At 64.3% G+C, this 17,393-nt stretch overlaps 2 protein-coding genes across 2 annotated transcripts in view; one reads left to right on the forward strand and one right to left on the reverse strand.

The window, feature by feature from the left end:
- RSPH14 (radial spoke head 14 homolog) overlaps nt 1–17,393 on the forward strand; it is a 60,784-nt gene that overhangs the window by 17,007 nt on the left and 26,384 nt on the right. The gene's annotated exons all lie outside the window — the stretch shown is intronic.
- The window catches only part of GNAZ (G protein subunit alpha z), a 41,111-nt gene that overhangs the window by 5,949 nt on the left and 17,769 nt on the right, over nt 1–17,393 (reverse strand). The window contains exon 2 of the mRNA XM_032603488.1: nt 15,333–16,483. Within this exon, the coding sequence (XP_032459379.1) occupies nt 15,333–16,055 (723 nt within the window). The 5' untranslated portion in view covers nt 16,056–16,483. The remainder of the gene's footprint in view (nt 1–15,332; nt 16,484–17,393) is intronic.

Genomic DNA, 17,393 nt, shown 5'->3' on the forward strand with positions numbered 1-17,393 from the left:
TGTGGTGGTGTGGCTCGAGGGGTGCGGAGGCGCGTCTGACCCAGCGAGCGGCACGTCCCAAAGGGAAGTCTGGGGTCGTCCTCTGTGCGGCGCTGACTGCCCTCCCCGCCTCCACTGCCCGGGAGGCAGGTGAGGCCCGGAGCCCTGTGCTCTGGGCCTGGTGGGTGGGAGGAGCCCCCGAGACCTCCATGGCCCACCCTGAGCCCTGCCGGGGGAGCCGGGCTTGGACATCCCCAGCCTTCTCCAGCGGGGAGAGGGCGAGTGGGCCCTACCGTCACACCCAGGTCCCGAGGTCCGGGCAGGTGCACAGGGGTGGGGGTGGCGGGGCCTGTGTTAGATGCGTCTGTAACTGTGGAAAGCTGTGAAGGCAGGATTGCACCTCCGGAGTAAAACCCCTCCACGGATGGCACTGGCTGCTCAGGGAAAGAGCTTATTCTTTGTCACCAAAGAAGTGGGGGGCTGGTCGTTGGGGGTGAGAGAGGGGTGTTTTTATCTTCATGCAAAGCTGCAGAGAAGTCTAGTGCGGCCTGGGGGTGCTCAGGGGGCCCTGCTGGGAGGTGCCTTGGGCTCCGTGGGGAAGAGGCTGGGCCCAGCCCTCAGGCTGCCCAGTGGCTTGAAGCCCTGAGCTCCCCTACTCGTCCACCGAGGGTCCTTATCCTTCCAGAGCTTATTTCCCTTTTGGGGCTCCAGCTTGTCTCGGGTCGTGGAGGTGGCTCAGGCGAGCAAGGCCCTGGCTTGCGTCTGCCCTTAGGCTGCGGGGTGCAGGCAGGAGGGCTCCCTGGGATCAGGGTGGGGTGGCAAGGAGCAGAGCAACAGCCCCAGACTGAGCTGGAGGCCTCAGGCAGCGAGGCAGCATGGCCGCGCCGTCCTGGCAGAAGCCCAGTGCAGAGCCGGTGCAGGAGATGACTCAGACCTCCACTCACGCCCGCAGGGATGGGAATGGGACGCTCGGGCCTCCCCAGGCAGCCCTGGCTCCCCACTGTCACCAGAATCTGTGTTTCTCCACACACACACACACCCACCCCCAGTATCGCGTCCCTCATTGGAAGTGTTTGCAGGAGGGCAGGGCCTGTGTGCTTGGCTCATCCAGGCCTGGATGGAGTCACTATAGCCCTGTGCAGACAAGAGAGCAGATGTGGTGGTGGTCCAGTGCCCACAGGGAGATGCAGGCGAGAAGGCCTCAGAGCTGCCCTCTGCGCTGGCCAGCGCAGGAGTGGGGCAGCCCCTCGGGCCCTTCCTAACACTGAGAGTCTGTGACGGCAGCTGCCACCCAGGGCAGCTGCTCCCCTCCCTTGGTTGAGCTTAGGACACTCAGCATGCAGTTTCCATGGCAACTGGGGAGGAAGCCTCCACCCTCGGGCCTCGCACAGCAGCACAGCAACACAGACCGAAGGCAGAAGACGCTCCATCTTTGAGCTGGGCCAGGTGTCCCTCTCCACAGGGGCACACAGGCCCAGCCCTAGCTGGCTGGCCAGACCACACTGTCCATCACTGTCTACTTCTTGGGAGTGGGGGGGGGCCTCCGGGTGTTGAGGGTATCTCACTCTCCCTGGCGGGCAGGGCAGTGGGCAGTGAAGAGGGGAGGTCCTTCTGGTACCGGCTCCTGCCTGCAGTGCCCTGGGTGGGTGGCACTCCCAGTGGGAGGGGCGGGGGTGGGATTGTTACGGAAGGATGGTGCCTCGCCCTCGACAGCTGCCCCTGGAGGCTCTGGGCCTTGCTCCTCCTCTGCGCGGAGGCTGCTGTGATGTGCAGAGGTCCAGCTCTCTGCTCCTCTCAGAGCAGTGGCTGTGAGGGCTTCTCCCCACATCCCCGTTTATGGATGTGGAAATGGGGGCTGTGAGGGCCAGCCTGGCCTGCCCAGGCCCCTCTGCCCCAAGGAGAGCTTCCGATGGCCACAGCCACCCCTTGGTCCTTGCCATCCCCATCCAGCTCCTGGCCTCAGGCAACGGGGAGGCGCCTGGGGACAGAGCTGGATGACAGGGGTCAAGTCCAGACCAACCTGGTTAGCGCTCCTCACTTCTTCCTCCCCCAAGCCTAAGTGCTGGCCGCGCCAGAATGGAGAATTGGATTAATGAGGCTAATGGAGCAATGAGCCCCTGACTGTCCCCGGGGCTCATCTGCACGGGTGGCCCATTGTGGGTGGTGCCGCAGCCTGTGCGGGGGCAACAGGGCGAGCTGGGGGTGCTGCCGCCCTCCCCCTTCTCTCTCTGGGGTGGGCAGCGTTCCCCCTTGGCTGCCCAGGGTCAGTGCACCCATTCCTCAAGTCTGGGCCCTCGAGCCCACGGAGCCACACTGCCCCTGCACCCTGTGGGCCCTGGGGACACCCAGGCCAAGATCGACTGGCACGGCCCTGCCGCACAGGCAGCTCACTCCCCGTGCCCCTCCCGCCGCCGCCTTCCCCTCCACCAGGCACAGCCACGGCGCTTCTCGGCACCCCGTCCCCCTTCCAGTCCCTCAGCACGTTCCTACCCCACCTTCTCATGTCCCTGGGACCTCAGAGGCCTCCCAGTGCAGGCCCTGATCCCCTACTCTGACCCTTGGCACCAGACGCCCACTCAAACCAGCGCCACCCCCCCATCTTCTGTCTGACCCCCTTTCTCCCCGGCTCATTTCAGCTTTAGGGCTCGCTGGGTGATGTGAGTGGGTCAGGCTGAAAGGAGTGGGGGCCTGAGCGAGGAGCCCTGAGGCAGCCCCACCCCAAGCCCCCATGGCTGCCTCGGTTGGCCTTGGACTTGGCCTCACCCAAGAGTTTCAGGTCCTGCCAACCAGGAGATAGCAGTTATTCTGGGCTGTCGGGAAGTGAGTCACGGTAGAAACGTGGTCGACAGACAGTGACAGGAAGCTGGAGGCCCAGCATCCCTACCACCGACACTGGCGTCCAAGATCCAAGCCCGGCCTCTCCCGGCACCTTTCCCTGGACGTCAAGCAGTCACTCTCGGAAACACAGAGAGAAGCAAGGGGCAATCCTGGCTTAAGAGAACTGAGGCCCTAGGAGCGGACACACGTGCACTGACCACCCAGTGCCAAGCCAGCAAGCTGGGGCAGGTGGCATGGAGGGAGGGCACTGTCTGGCTGCCTCTGCCAGGGGAGGCAGTACCCACGAGTGGACACAACCCCCCAACAGAGGCCAGGGTCCCGGAGTCGGGCCATGGGCTCTACCTGCAACTGTCCAGTTGACGGCACCTCCAGCCACACCTGGAATCTCCTTCCCACCTCTCCCTGCCTCTGCTCCGTGTCTCTGCAACCTGGGGTCACTTCGCTGCCCTGTGCATAGCCCTCCAGCAGCTCCCATCCCAGCGGGGTGACCCGGCACCTTCTGCCTGGCCCCAACTCATCCCCGCGTGGGACCTTCACCAGGCTGTCCTCCCCTGGGTCCCAGCGGAGGGGTGGGCTCTCAAGGGCATCCCTGAGCCTCCCTGAAGTAGCCAGTCGCCAGCTGGAACCCTTCTGTTGATTTGCTGTGGCTTTGAGCACCACCACCCGGTCTGCGGGGGCTGCTCTCTCCAGCGCCCGGCAGGGTGAGTGGTCTGCTGGCCGCGGGGCCACGGCAGGCAGGGCTGGATGGTGCGGGATGTAGGTGGTCGGTAAGGCGGCCGTGTGCAGGGGTTACAGTGAGAGGACGCCGGGCGCCGCGTGTCCTGCCTGTCCAGGTGGTCGGACCTGGCCACTGGGGAGGGGCCCGCCTGCGCCCCCAGCCTCCCCTCCTCCCAACCAGGACCCTGACACTTGGCAGCGCTGGGCCTCCCCCGCTCCCCGCAGCAGGCTCCGTGCCGTCCTGGCCCTTTGCCGGCAGTGGCCTGTGTCCGTTCTCGCCTCAGCGCCATCGTGGAGCAAAATGAGGGGAAAAAGCGTTTACAGGCAGGTGCCCTTCTGGCTTTAAAACCATCAGGAACCCCCTGACCTGACGGGGATGAAGGCTCGGGGTTCATCTTCCTCCCCCAAACTCCGGGGTTTGTGCGGCGACCCCAGGACCGACTCCACTGTGTGTCCCCGTCGGTGCCCCAGTTCCTGCTGCTCTGACCCCTGGCCTCCGCGCCACCTGCAGACGAGCAGCCCGAGGGGCCGCGGAAGTCGCGGCCAGAGTGTGGGGATTAGCGAGCAGCACAGAGGGATTGGCGCTTGGGGCGGTGCACCTCGCGCCCCACAGTCCTGGTGCTCACAGCCCTTGGCCCCCCTCCCCAGGCACGAGAAGGGGGCTCAGCAAAGGGCCACCGCCTCTCACCTCCCAGGGGGCGGCTTGCTGCAGCCCAGGTGGGGGCAGGAGGAGGCTCGGCCCTGCAGGCCTTGGGCCAGTGGCAGATGGGGCTTCACTGGGGTGGGAGTGTGTTCCGACGGGTCCAGAGGTCAGAGGCACCGTTTGTGTGTCCGCTGCCCCCCATCGAGTGACAGCTGTGACGCTCGTAGTAACAGCGCCGCAGGCCTGCCACTTCAAACAGTAGGGCTGTTTAAACAAGATAACAGGCTGCGGGGAAGCTGTGCTCGGGCCCTAATGGCCTGAAACCCATCCTGAACCTGCCAGAAACAGCGGAAGCTCAGCCTCGGGCCACCTCGCCTGATGCCACCTGTCCCCGCCCCATGCTCAGCACCCACCTTCTCCAGGCAGCCTGTTTGTTGGTCCCCAGTCTCCCAAAGTATACGGCTCAGAGGGGGCTAGGGTGACCCAGAGTAGCAGCAAGTGTGGCAGCCCGCCTGGGGGGCTTAGAGGTTTGTGTGCAGGGTCCGTGACAGCACCTGAGGCCCAGCCTCTTTCCCCTGCCCTCGTCCTCCCACCCGGACATCTGCCCCCGGAGAGGAAGGACCGCGCCCTGGGCCCCACCGTTTCCCCAGGTGCCCGGCACGGGGCTGGGACCGGGGTGCCTCGGGACGAGTGTGCTCCACCGAGCGCCCCCCTTCCACTGACACAGCCATGCTGTCCTTGGCGTCCTCAGGAGCCAGACAGCCCAGATGGACCACAGGTGGCCACGTGATGACCCTGGGGCCACACAGGCAGGTCACTGCCCCACCCCAGCACCAAAACATGCTCATGCCCTGGCTGGGGACTTTGCCCACCTGACCGAGCTGTCCCCTGGGAGTCTGTGTGGCCAGCCAGCCCCTGCACCCCAAACACACATCATTCTTCTGCTCTCTGTTCTCACTGAGCCTCAGAATCAATGACCGACAGGATCTCAGGGCCAGAAAGGACCATTCCTGATCCCACAAGTGTCCAGTAGAGCCCCGGGCAGGTGTGACGAGGGCAGTGGGCATCTCGTAACTTTGCATGGGGGGGGACTGAGTTAGAATTGACTCCCAGATTCCCAAGGCCACACTTGGAGCACTTGCTCTGCAAGGGCTGGAGCTCTGTGTCCCGCTCCCAGCTCCCAATGTCATGCCCAGGCCCAGGGAGGAAGGGTGGCAGCCTAGGATGAGGTCTGGGCTCTGGGTCCCACCTGCTCTCACCTCATCCGCCCACCTCCCCCGACCTCCAACCGCTCCGCTACCAGGGAGGATGCCTCTTCTAAAGCCCCAGTCCTTCCAGTCCTTTTCAGCTTCAGCTGAAATGAGAACTGCTTTCTATTTGTTTTTGTGTTAAATCTTGCTGGCTCGATCCAAGCCCCCCTGCTGTCAGTCACTGACGGGGAAGTTAGCAGACAGCATGCTGCAAGTGCCTGCAGGCCTGGCCTGGCTTGCAGACCATCACTGCCACCACGGGAGGCAACGGCAGTGCAAACAGCCCTCCTGGGACCAGATTGAGGACCCCCTGGGCCCCAACACCCTTGCCTAACACTGTTCAGCAAGATGGAGCTTCTGCACCCCTGGGCACAGCCCTGGGCCACCCCTCCTGGAGGAAAGGCTGGAGAGCCATGGGCAGCAGGTGGCCAGTTCCTGCAGGGACACGAGAAGCTGGGGACAGGGCTGGGGGGTGGGTAGACATCTCAGTGGGGAACCTCTGCTTGTGGCCAAACAAGATGGATTTCAGAAATGCTCATCCTTAGGAAGTAATATTTGGGCCACTGCTGCCCATTATAACCCTGGCTTCTCCATCAGCAGGGTGTCGGGGCTGGGCAAGGGCAGTCTTCCGGGGTCTCAGCTCCACTGAGAAACTGATCGAAGTGACAGAGCCTCTCTCAGGAAGGATGCCTCCACGTGCTGGTGCAGCCATACAATCGGGACGCGGTTTAGGGAATTCCGCAGGACCCTGGGACCACGGCAGGGCCCTCGAGCCTGGGAACACTGCTCCTACCTGTGGGGGCACCTGGCGCTTTATCCTGCCCCAGATGCTGTCAGTGTGGCTGACATACCCCACACCCTGCTAGGTACTCGGTGGCTGACAGCGTTCTCCCGGTGCTCGCCCTGGCCAGCACGGTCCAAGCCTCTCAGCCCCCTTTGCAGGTGAAGCAGGGGGATGAAGAAGCTGGGTGGGGCCCTGCTTCTGGTTCCCAAGCCCTTGTCTTCGTGTCACTGCCTCTTGAGTGGGTCCTCGAAACCTCACCCCCCCTCCAGCTGTGACCACCCGTATCACCCCCAGGGCTGGGCCAGCCCATCCCCCCAGACTGGCAGTATGGCAGGAGATACCGGGCCACGGGGTCACAGCAGCTGTGCCTGGGGACAGAGCACTGGGCAGGAGCAGGAACAAGGTTTGGGGGAAGGGCGTGCCAGAGGCCGGCTGGTCAGCAGCTCATGGCTGTGGTCTCAGTGAATCCAGGCTGGAGTCACACGCAGTGTCTCCATCCATGTCCTCCACAACCATTGGGGACAGTAGGTTTCCCACCCCCAGGGGCTCCTTGCTGTCCAGAAGAGACCTCCTGCCCTCCCTGGGCCCCACACCACTGCAGCAGGGGCTGGGATGCCCCGGGAGGAACATGTGCTGTGTCAGGGCTGGTGGTGCCCAATGCCAGGTCCCCCGGTCAGCTGTGCTACAAAAGGCCAGCCTGCTAGGTTTGGGCATCAAAGGAGAGCGTGGTGACACTTCTGCCCAGCGCCTCCTCTGTCCTGATTCAGTGTGGTCTCTGGCCTTGGTGATGCCACATCCTGATGCCCCAGGCTGTGCTGGGGGTGGGACTTGGCACCGGGACCTCGCCCAGGTGGCCCAGCTCTCCATGGCCCCCCAAAACCCCTCGGTACTGAGAGGCACTTGCAGCCTGGCCCTGGGAAGCCTGAGCAGGAATGGGGAGTGGGGGGCTGGGTGGTTGTCTCTTGTGAGAAGAACAGGAAATGGCAGGAGGGCACTGTGTTCCCTGCAGGCCTGTGCGATTCCCACAGCCTTCCCAGCCACCAAACCAGGCAGGGTGGCCCAGGCCACAGGGGAGGCCACGGGGCTGACCAGGGTCTAAGCTCCACTGCTGGGCATCCCCCTCCATCAGAGCGCCAGCCCCAGAGTCCCAGGCCCTGCAGGCACCAAGCACAGGCACCTGGCAGATGTCAAAACTGCATCCTGTCCTTGAGCCACGGATCTGTCGTCTGGCTTCGCAGACAAGGGAGCCACGACTGGACCAGCCTGTCCAGCTGAGGACGCACAGGACTGGGGCTGCATGTGGTCGGCCCCCTCTCGCCTCCTGAGGTCCTGTCTTTGGGCAGATGAGGCTGAAAGAGGAGCCGAGGGGGCGTCCCTGGAGCCGGCAGGCAGTAAACAAAGGGCCGGAGTGGGAAGCCGCCCAAGAACTACAGGTTGCCCCAGTCAGCTGTTCCAGACTGTTCTTTCCCCAGCGGCTGGTAGTTGGCTGCAGAGCTGGTTTCCTGGAGCCTGAGACACAGGCCCAGAGGCTATGGCTTCTGGGGAACATGGAGCTGTGCCATGTGGCTTGGAGGCTCTGGGCCTCCTCAGCCAGAATGCCGTCAGCCTTCCCAGGGTCACCGAAGGCCCGAAAAGGTGTGTGGGGCTGTGGCCTGGGGCTGGCCTCAGCAGAAACCTCAGGACATGAGGCCCAGGGCCTCTGGGTGACTGTGGTTTTATTCATGAAATTAGAGCAAATACACGAGCTGAGGAGACACCAGCTAGGGGTGATGAAGACAGGGTCAGGGTGAGCTGTGGCCCAGGTTCCCGGGCCAGCCTGAGTTGGGTCTCTGGATCTGAGGACATGTGTCCAGTGGGGAGCCACGTGCAGGGAACAGGGCCACCTTCTGCTCTATCCGGGGGGCCCCCCTCAGATGACCATGCTCCCTTCCCCTAGTGGACTGTATTCAGATCTACCAAAACACTAGACTGTCAGAGCCAGAGGGGCCTGCGGGGGGGCGGGGGCAGTCCCCGAGTTCTGTTAGCACAGAAGCCTTTCTCAGTGTTGTTCAGGCCAGTTGTCTGTGCTGGTTACCGAGGGTCCCCCAGTGGTCTCAGCCAGCTCCCTGGAGCCTGTTCTTGCTAAGTGGAGAAGTTGTTTTTCAGTTCTCAGATTATAGAAATCCCTTAAAACAATAATAATCTGCGTCTTAAAAACCCCTCTGGGTTCTGACGTGTGCGTAAGGAGTGGGGCTAATGCGCTCAGGAAACTAACTAACCCGCGGGCCTGGGCGCTGAGTGGGATGCGTGCTGGGGAGGTCCCTCTGCCCTGAAGCTCCTGTTAAGTGCGGGATACAGATGTTCCGCGGGGTGCAGGGACATTGAGAAGAGCAGATCACCCGGCAGAGAGGATGTACGCAGACATGGGAGCTGCAGAGGCCCTGATGAGCCCTGGCAGCAATGTCTACCCCAGGCGGTGCTGGGAGTGGGGCTTGGCACCCGGGACCTCGCCCAGCCGGCCCAGCTCTCCATGGCCCCCCCAAACCCCTCGGTCCTGCCTCTGTGGGCTGCCCCCACAGGCCCCACGACGCAGGCTGGACGCGCAAGGTCGAGCCCAGATTACCATCCCCACCTTCATCCCAATCTGTCCAGGCCCTGCTCCCTTCTCCCCTGCAAGGCGGTCTCTAGGGCAGGAGGCCCCCTGGGGTTCTCTGGACCCAGAGAGCTGCTGCACTGGGGTGCCTCGGGGCCAGCCACAGCCAGCATGGGGCCAGCGGATGTGGGTACTGGGGGAGCCACTCTAGCCTCCAGGGGTTGCTCAATGCGGTCCCCATGTGACCTCAGGGGAGGAAGGGCCACAGTCGCCTCTGTCCCTCACTGCTTCCAGAACAAGCCCCATGGGGCCTGTCCTCAAGCGGGGACCCGGGAGGCCCAGCTGGAGCAGATTCGCACGTGAGTCCAACATGCTGACAGACATGGCAGAACCAGCCGGCTCCAGGCTGCTCCCCTATGCAGAGGCTTGATTCTCGTGAACCTGCCCGGGGAGAGCGTGAAGCCATCTGGCAAATGACCATTCGCAAGCAGGACGAACGTGAACAGAAAAGACAGGTGTGGTCACAGGGCCAGAGCAGGGAGGCGCTGAGGGGTCACAGAGGAGGCTGACAGCTCTTTAAAAGGATGCAGACAGTGAACACTGTAATTCACCGATGAATGAGCCTGACGGGCAGGCCCTTCCAGCCAGGGCTCGGGGGTCACCGGCTGCAGGAGGCTGGTGAATGTTTAACATCTGGCTGGGGTGGGGGCCGGCTGTAGAGGCTGCCAACTTCCATGGTGTCATTACTCTCACCTGGCTGATTTTAAGCTACCAACATTATGTCAAACAGCTCACAAACTTCTTAAAAACGGAAAAATTGGCACTTGTGAGCTGGTGCTGGCCAGCCACTGCCCTCCAGTGGATGGGTGTGCTGTGCAGGTGGGGGCCAGCGCTGCCCACAGAGCACCAATGGCGCCTGCCTCCTCCCTCCCAGGGCTGGTCCGCGACCTGGCAAGAGGCTGACCCCAACCCGCCTATGGGGGAAGGATTGCAGCCTTAGATCCGAGGGACACGTGGACACCCCCATGCAGATTCCACCAGGGCATGTGGCAAAGGCTGTCGTGTGGGAGAGGTGGAGCGTGGATGGGGTGGGGGGGCACGTCCCACCTGCTCCACTGTGTCCAGTGACAGCCTGTGCCTGGGGTTGGGGGGGCGCTCTAGTGACGTGGCAGGAGGTGGCCGCCATGGAGGGGCGGGCACACAAAGATCCCAGGGTGAGGAGCGGGTCTGGAGGGAGGCCACACTGAGTGGCAGGTGGCCTGCCTGTCCTTCTGTCCTTCCGTCTGGCTGACCTCTGCTGGAGGACCTATTCTGGGCACGAGCTGAGCACAAAGGGAGCAGGAAGCAGGAGCCCTTGGGAATGCCCAGTGTGACAGGGCAGGGAGAACGGAGGAAGTTGCCATAGAGAGGGGCCTCGTGCTCGGCTGCCCTGGGAGCAGGGGAGGGCCAGCTGCGGCTGCTGCCTCTCCACCCACCCTCCCCCTCACCCACGCGAGGCTCAGGGCCCACAGAGGGGAGGACCACATGACCTCAGCCCCCTTAGGGCTGAGATAAGGGCCAGGCAGTGGAGCGAGGAACCCGGCTAGTGCCAGGGCCGGAGGAGCCCACACAGAGGTGGGTACTGTTCACAAGCGCCGGCAGCGGCTCCGGGCCACCAACGATCCGGCTGTGAGTGCACACCTGGCCCCCTCGAGCCGCCACACGTCTCCAACACTTGGGAGGGGTAACAGGCCACAGAGAAAAAGGGCTGGGCTGAGCCTGGAGGGGGACGCCAGCGGGGGGAGCGCTCGGGGCCAGCCGAGCCCTGTGCTCGCTGCACCCGGTGTGAGGCACCGTGGTGGCCCTGCCGGGGGCCTGGCCCTCTAGCTGCCTTTGCCTCCTGGCTCTGGTCCAGGAGGCCTCTGCTGTCCCAGGGGCAGCGTGGTTTGCAGAGGTCAAAGGTGCATGTGGCCCTGGCACATCACGAGACCAGAAGGAGCTGCTGGGGAGACCAGTGCCTGGTGGGGGAGGCTGGTGGCCTCTGGCGGGTCAATGGCACGCTTCTCTGGCTCTGTCCCAAGTCCCCACGGCACGGTTCCTGGAACTATGTCCTCCACCGGGTCGGGAGCAGGAGGCAGAGTGGGGACCTGCTCTGCTGGAGCTCCCTGTGGTCCTGCCACTGAAGGGGTGGGGGCTGCTGGGCCAGTGCCAACCCTCATGGCCACTCAAGTCCCCCGAATCCTGCTCACTGCCCCCACCCTGGGACCCATGAAGAGTGATCTCTGGGCCTCAGTGCCCTCATCGGCAAAGTTGGCTGGTTAAGGGCACTGAAGGGTACGTCAGGGCCCTTCCTAATCTAAGCCGGGTATCATCCACCTCTCGCATCTCCCACTTGTAACCACATCCTTTGCACAAATGCCACCCCCTCTGTCACCGGCAGGTGACGGTCAGTTTTGCCGCAGACCCAGGCAGCACCATTTTGTGACACAGTGCCGTTCATCGTATCACTGAAACATGCTCCCTTTTTGGGCTGAATGACAAAGTACACTATTTGTAGGACAGCCTGGAGCAGCCCCCCTCCTCGGGCACACTGCACACACACGTTAAGGCCCGCGGCTGCCCACCCAGCAGGTGCACGGCAGGTATACAACAGGCGCACGGCAGGCCTGCTGACAGCTTCACCAGGAAAGGGCAGCGAGCGAGCCGCTGAGGGTGCTCCCGTGAGAACACTGACACCTCACAGCTGCCTCGTCCTCCCCTTCTGAAGGACACCCCACCATGCAGAGGCCATGGGTCCATCAGCAGGTGCGCTGGGCTGAGGCTGGGTGGCAGTTGACAGCAGGGTGCTGGGGTCCCGCCTGCCAGGTACTAAAGGGGGGGTGCTGCAGGGGCTGCCATGTGGGGTGGGCGCCCAGGCTGGCCATGGCTCAGTTTCTCATCTTTCTTTACCCTGGGAAGAGGCCATGAGCCAGGCGGAGAAGGAAGTGGCTCCCCAAAGGGCGGGTGGGGCAGGGCAGCCTGCCTTGGCCCCGGGCAGCAGGTGTGGCTCGGGGAGGGCCCATGGCTGCGTGAGCTCGGACTGTGACCTGTCCTCCCACCTGTGATGGGGACCCTGGGCATGGCTGCCGCCCCACAGGACCCACCAGGTGACACATGACTGGGCTGTGCTCTGGCCTCCTGTGCTCCCTGGACAGCCCCGCATGGGGACATGAAGGCCCCCTGGTGTCTGCAGGACTGCAAGGGGGGCCGGGCCCTAGGCAGGCCAAGGACCCATTAAATTCTCCTGGGACGAGGGCCTGGAATCGTCACCAAGGCTGAGCACAGCTCCTGGGATCTGCTGGTTGCCATGGTCCACAGACGCCTGGAATCTGCCCCCTGCCCAGGAGCTGCCCTGCACGTGCCGCAGCCCTCCATGCCCTCTGCGCCCAGGGGTCTTGACGTCACCCTTGGGAACGCGCTGATGAGGAGGCCAGCGGGCAAGTGGGGGTGGGGCAGTGACGCCTCTACCAGGTGCAGGGAGTGGCGGGGGTTGGGGTGGGAGGAAGCCGCAGGCGCTGAGCGGGGAGGAGCTCCGAGGAGCCGTGTCCGGAGCCTGGCACCAGGCCCCGGGAGCCTCTGGTTTCTCCTGGCCGCCTGGCCTCTGCCAGGGCCCTTGGAAAGGAGAAGACAGGGTGGCAGCCCAGTCCCAGCCCCTCCGCAGTGCTCGCCTCCCCCAAGCACGGAGAGGCAGGCTGGCTCTCCCCAGGTGGCAGTCGGACCACCTCGTGCGCCGGCGGCGGTAGCGGCGGTAGGACTCATGGCTGCTATTGTCTCTGCTCAGCAGTCTGTTCTTCATCGAGACACTGCTGGTAGAGCATGAAAGGTCAGAACCACTTGGAATCCAGTGAATTTCCAGCCTTGCTTGAGTTTCTCATCGAGAATCTCCTTTTCTGGTGAACAACCACCTCCCCAGGCCTGCCGAGTCCAGGTGGTGGGCAGGCAGGGGGCGTGGGCCTGGCCGCTGGCCTCTCCCCTCAGGAAATACTGTGATGGCCCCAGAGCCTAGCTGCCTTCAGGAGGAGGACGTACGGGCCTCACAGAGAAACCTCTGCGGGGGCCGCCTGTCCACCCAGTCATCGACGTGACCCAGCCAGGCGGCTACTTGCTCGCACACAACGGGGCCACTGTAATGAGCAACGGTGATGTTGGGGTGTGCGGGCACTGGGCGGGGGTGATGCCTGACATAAGACCTGGAGGACAGGGCAAGCGGGCAAGGTACGAGGGGCAGGGGACAGGGTGGCCACGTGCTAAAGGCTGGAGAGCTCGGAGCACGTGGGAGTGAGCCGAGCCTGCGAGGCCAGAGCAGAGAGGAGAAGGGCTGTGGGCCGCGGGGACAGTGGGCGGAGCTGGGAGGGCCTCAGGCAGAAGCCCTGGCCTGGGGCCCATCTTTGAGGACACTTGGGCCACTTGGGCCGCCAACCCGTCACAGGCTCTGAGCAGGAAGGGCAGCCCCATGTCTCCGTGAAACACGGGACCCACGCGGGGACCAGGCTCCCTGCCGCCATGACCTGGCACACCTGTGGGCGCAGACACGGCGGGCAGGATGTGCCAGCAGACAGTCTGGGAGCCCGCCCAGCACCGAGGGAATTCACCACGCCCGTCCTGGAGATGACAAATGTGGCCCCCAGAGGCCTCCGAGCACAGGCCACCACCAGCCTCAGGACACAGCCGAAAACAGGCAGGCACCCGGAGAGCGAGACGGCTGGAGCCCAGGTGGCTGCAGACCTGCCCAGGCACCCCGCTTCACCTCAGGGCCTGGTCAGCCCCAAGCCCTCTGCCCACGGTGATGCCTCACCGAGCAGCCTGACCTCGCTCCTCCGCTGCCCAGACCACACATGGCCCTCAAGTGCGGGCGGGCGGAAGAGGGACAAGACTCTGGAGGACAGTGTTGGGAGCAAGACGGGCTGGCCCACAGGGAGCTGCAGACTGTCCAGGCCCATGCTACTGGGACACGGCTCTGCCTCCTGTCTCCGTGGCCTCCTACAGCTGCTCCCCCTTCTCCACCAGGCTGGGCCTCCGTGCAAACCTGAAGAGTGTTGCATACCCTTCTCTATTCGGAAAGCCAGTCAGGTGCCCAGCACAGTGGCCACTACCTGCAGCCGCCCGCAGAGTTCCTGGGGCTGCAGCCCAAAATTAGGACTCCCTGCTGAACCCAACGAATAAAGCCATCACCTGCCTAAAAAGACCGGGTGTCCCTTCCTTGCATCGCCCCGTCCCCTGGTCCCTTCATTTCCCAGCATGAAGGATCCCCCTCAAGAACATCATTACCCCTTCCCCTAGGTCCCTGCCAACTTGCCACCTCCCCGAGCCCCTGGCACCCAGCCCAACACCACTTACAGCTCCTTTGCAGACTCCCTGTTTGCCCCCATGCCCCCCCACCCTCAGGATCAAAGACCTCTTAAGGGCAGATGCCAGGTCTTTGCTCGGTGGCTGCCTGGCACAGACCCTCTGCTGTGGGGGCGGCCCCAGCCACACCCATCCCTATCCGTCTGAGTGGCCTCCACCACCACCGCTCCTGGGTGCCCTGGGAGACTGCAGCACCCGTGCCTGGGCCTCCTGCCTCGGTTGGGCCTGCAGTGCACTGCCCACCCTCTTCTTGCCAGGGGCCTGGCTCCCACCTGCCAGCAGCTCCCCGCAAGCCTCCACTGGCTCAGCACCGGGTCCAGGTTGTCCCTCAGCACCTCTTGCACTGCACCCACCTCTGGGGTCTCCCTGCCACGTGACTCTGAGCTCCCAGCCCACAAGGTGGTTCTCAGCCTGGGAAGAGGGCCTGAAGGAATTACCACCCCTACCTGACCCCTGGGGATTAAACCTCAGAAAAGGTTCTTAACCCTGTGGCTGACAGACTCTCAGGACCCAGACAGGGTTGCGGCGCCGAGGTTCCTGGGACGGAGCACGGTGCGCAGCTGGTGGGAGCTGCTGCATTTACTGAACTGCCGCACGGACCAACAACTGGATGCCCGGCCTGTGCCGTGTCCTGTAGGGCAGCCAGACTCTCTCTTGCCTCCAGAGTCACTCCCTGTGCACCTGGCCACACTCAACCTCACCTGCGGCGAAGCCCCTCGTGGTGCCAGCTTCCCCTCCTCCCCACCCCCAGGTGGCCAACATGTTCTGGGAGCCGAGAAGCAGGCCCTGCTCAGCAGAGAGCTGGCCCTCTGCACCCCGAGAGCATCAGGCATGGGGTGTGCGGTCTGCTCGCAGCACCTAGGTGAGGCCTCCTGGGCCTGTGAGCACCACGAGGGCAGTGCTGTCTGCAGCCAGTGAGGGTGGCGTAGCACAGAGGGTATCCCTGCCCGGTGGAACCCAGGGTGGGGTTAGAGTGGAGTTGGGGGCCCCCCAGCTGGGGCGGCCACCGAGAGCTGCCCTCCAGGCAGACATCCTGACAGCAGGCGCTACCCTGAGGTCCTCGCTGGAGCCGCCCTGGCCCCCCTTGGACAGCAGCCACTCCCCTCCCGCCCTGGACACAGCCAGGATCCCGCCGGCTCCCACGTGGCAGCAACGAGCAGAAGAAGAGCCCGGTCACGCACTCACCGTCTGGTTGTCCTCGTAGAGCTTCAGGTCGTAGCCACTAAGCTCCACGCAGAAGATGATGGCGGTGACGCCCTCGAAGCAGTGGATCCACTTTTTGCGCTCTGACCTCTGCCCGCCCACGTCCACCATCTTGAAGGTGAGCTCCTTGAAGGTGAACTTGTTCTCCACGATGCCCGTGGTCATGTCCCGGGAGCGCAGGATGTCCTCCACGGTGGGCACGTAGTCGGGCGCGGCGATGCGCTCCAGGTCGTTCAGGTAGTAGGCCGCGTTGTCCTCCAGGTGGTACTCGCTGGAGCGGCCGAAGCAGGCCTGCGCCCCGGGGTCGGCCCACAGCCGCCGCATGACACCCAGCAGCTCAGGTGTGATCTCGCCCTTGCTCTCGGCGGGGCCCGTCAGCGCGAACAGCTGCACGGCGTCGTAGGCGCGGTCGGGGTTGTGGAAGTCGATCTTGAGCGCGGCCAGGGCACGGATGATGCGGGTCAGCGAGTCAATGGCGTTGTAGATAATGAGCGGCTTGTACTCCTTGCAGGCCTCCAGGTTGAAGCCGCCGCTGTGGATGATCTTCATCTGCTTCACAATGGTGCTCTTGCCCGAGTTGCTGGTGCCCAGAAGGAGCAGCTTGATCTCGCGGCGCTGCCGCTGGCTCTCCGAACGCAGGTGGCGGTCAATTCGCCGGGACCGCCGTGCTGCCTCTTTCTCCTCTGAGCTTTGCCGACATCCCATGGTCCGGCAGCGGCGGGCCCAGACGTGGAGCACGGGACGGGGCGCCTCTCCCGGTGGCCACCGAGCGGGGGAGCTGAGACTGGAGGCAGGTGCGCCCAGTGGATGGGAGCCGGTGCCCTGGAGCGCTCAGCGTGGGTGGGGGGGCGAGGCCATGCCCCACTGCAGCCCTTGCCCCGGCGCCTCCTCTCCAGCTGGCATGGCTCTTGTGCTGTGGGAGGCGGCTGAGCCCTCCCTCAGGGACACTCCACCTCCCAGGGCCACCGCGGGGCCAGATGCGCCGCAGTCATTCCCTGTCCTCCTGACGGTGGGAAGCCGTCTGGTCGCTGGTTGCTGGGGTGATGCTGCCGAGTGTGGCTGGAGGGCTGGCTGCCAGTAAGGATGTCGTGGGCTCTCCCTGTGGTCCCCCTGCCTCGGGCATCCGCCTTCACCTGCCAACAAGGGAACAGCATGAGCCTCCTCCCACTGCAGGCTGGGTGGGCAGGGAAGCCCTGGACGGCGGGAAGCGGCCTGGGGAATGATGAATCAGAGCCCCCCCCACGCCCCCCCAGTGGAGCTCAAACCCCAGCAAAACATGCCTGACCGCCACCCCGCACCCCTCCCCGCCGGCCAGCGGCCTGAGGCCGGCGCTCAAGGAAAGAGTGCCCACAGCTAGGCCAGGACCAGGCCTGAGGGTCTTCAGAGGGAAGAGAGCACAGCACCCCGCCACTCTGCCCTGCCCACCCAGACCCGGCGACCTCACCCTCGCCGAGCCTCAGACCTCCGTCTGGTGGTGGTTAGGACTCCACGTGGTGGTTCCGCACCCTCTCCTGCAGCTGCTGGCGCTGCACCCACATGTTTACCATGGGGTCCCAGACCAGGGTAACTGGGTGCTACCGACTCTTACCACCTCCCGGGAGTGGGGTCACTCCTGCTCTCTCCAGGGCAGGGGCTCTCAAATGGGCAGGGCGGTGGCCAGGTGTGGGCGGCAGGACAGGCCAGAGAGTAATGCAAGGCCATTGGGAAATAGCAAGTCCAGGGCAAGGCAGGGGCGGCCCAGAGGCTACCTGGTCCCAGGCCAAGCCTTTCAGGTCCCCTGCCCCCGCTGGTCAATAAGGAGCAGCTGTGCTCACACCTGGTGCAGGGCCTCAGCACCAGCTCTCTGCCAGCCCCCTGTTGACCCGGGAAGTCTGGTCTGCATGCTCCTCCCAGGGCTCCCCCGACCACCCGCAGCAGCTGGGCTGGGTCCTTCCCACCAGGGCATCCCCAAAGCTCAGCCTCTGCCCCTTCCTGGGAGCCCAGGACGGCACCCCTCTCACCCCATCCACACAGCCTCTGCCTGGCTGCCTGCCCCCTGCAGCA

The sequence above is a fragment of the Phocoena sinus genome, chromosome 14, assembly GCF_008692025.1.
Source record: "Phocoena sinus isolate mPhoSin1 chromosome 14, mPhoSin1.pri, whole genome shotgun sequence".
Classification (NCBI taxonomy): Eukaryota; Metazoa; Chordata; class Mammalia; order Artiodactyla; family Phocoenidae; genus Phocoena; species Phocoena sinus.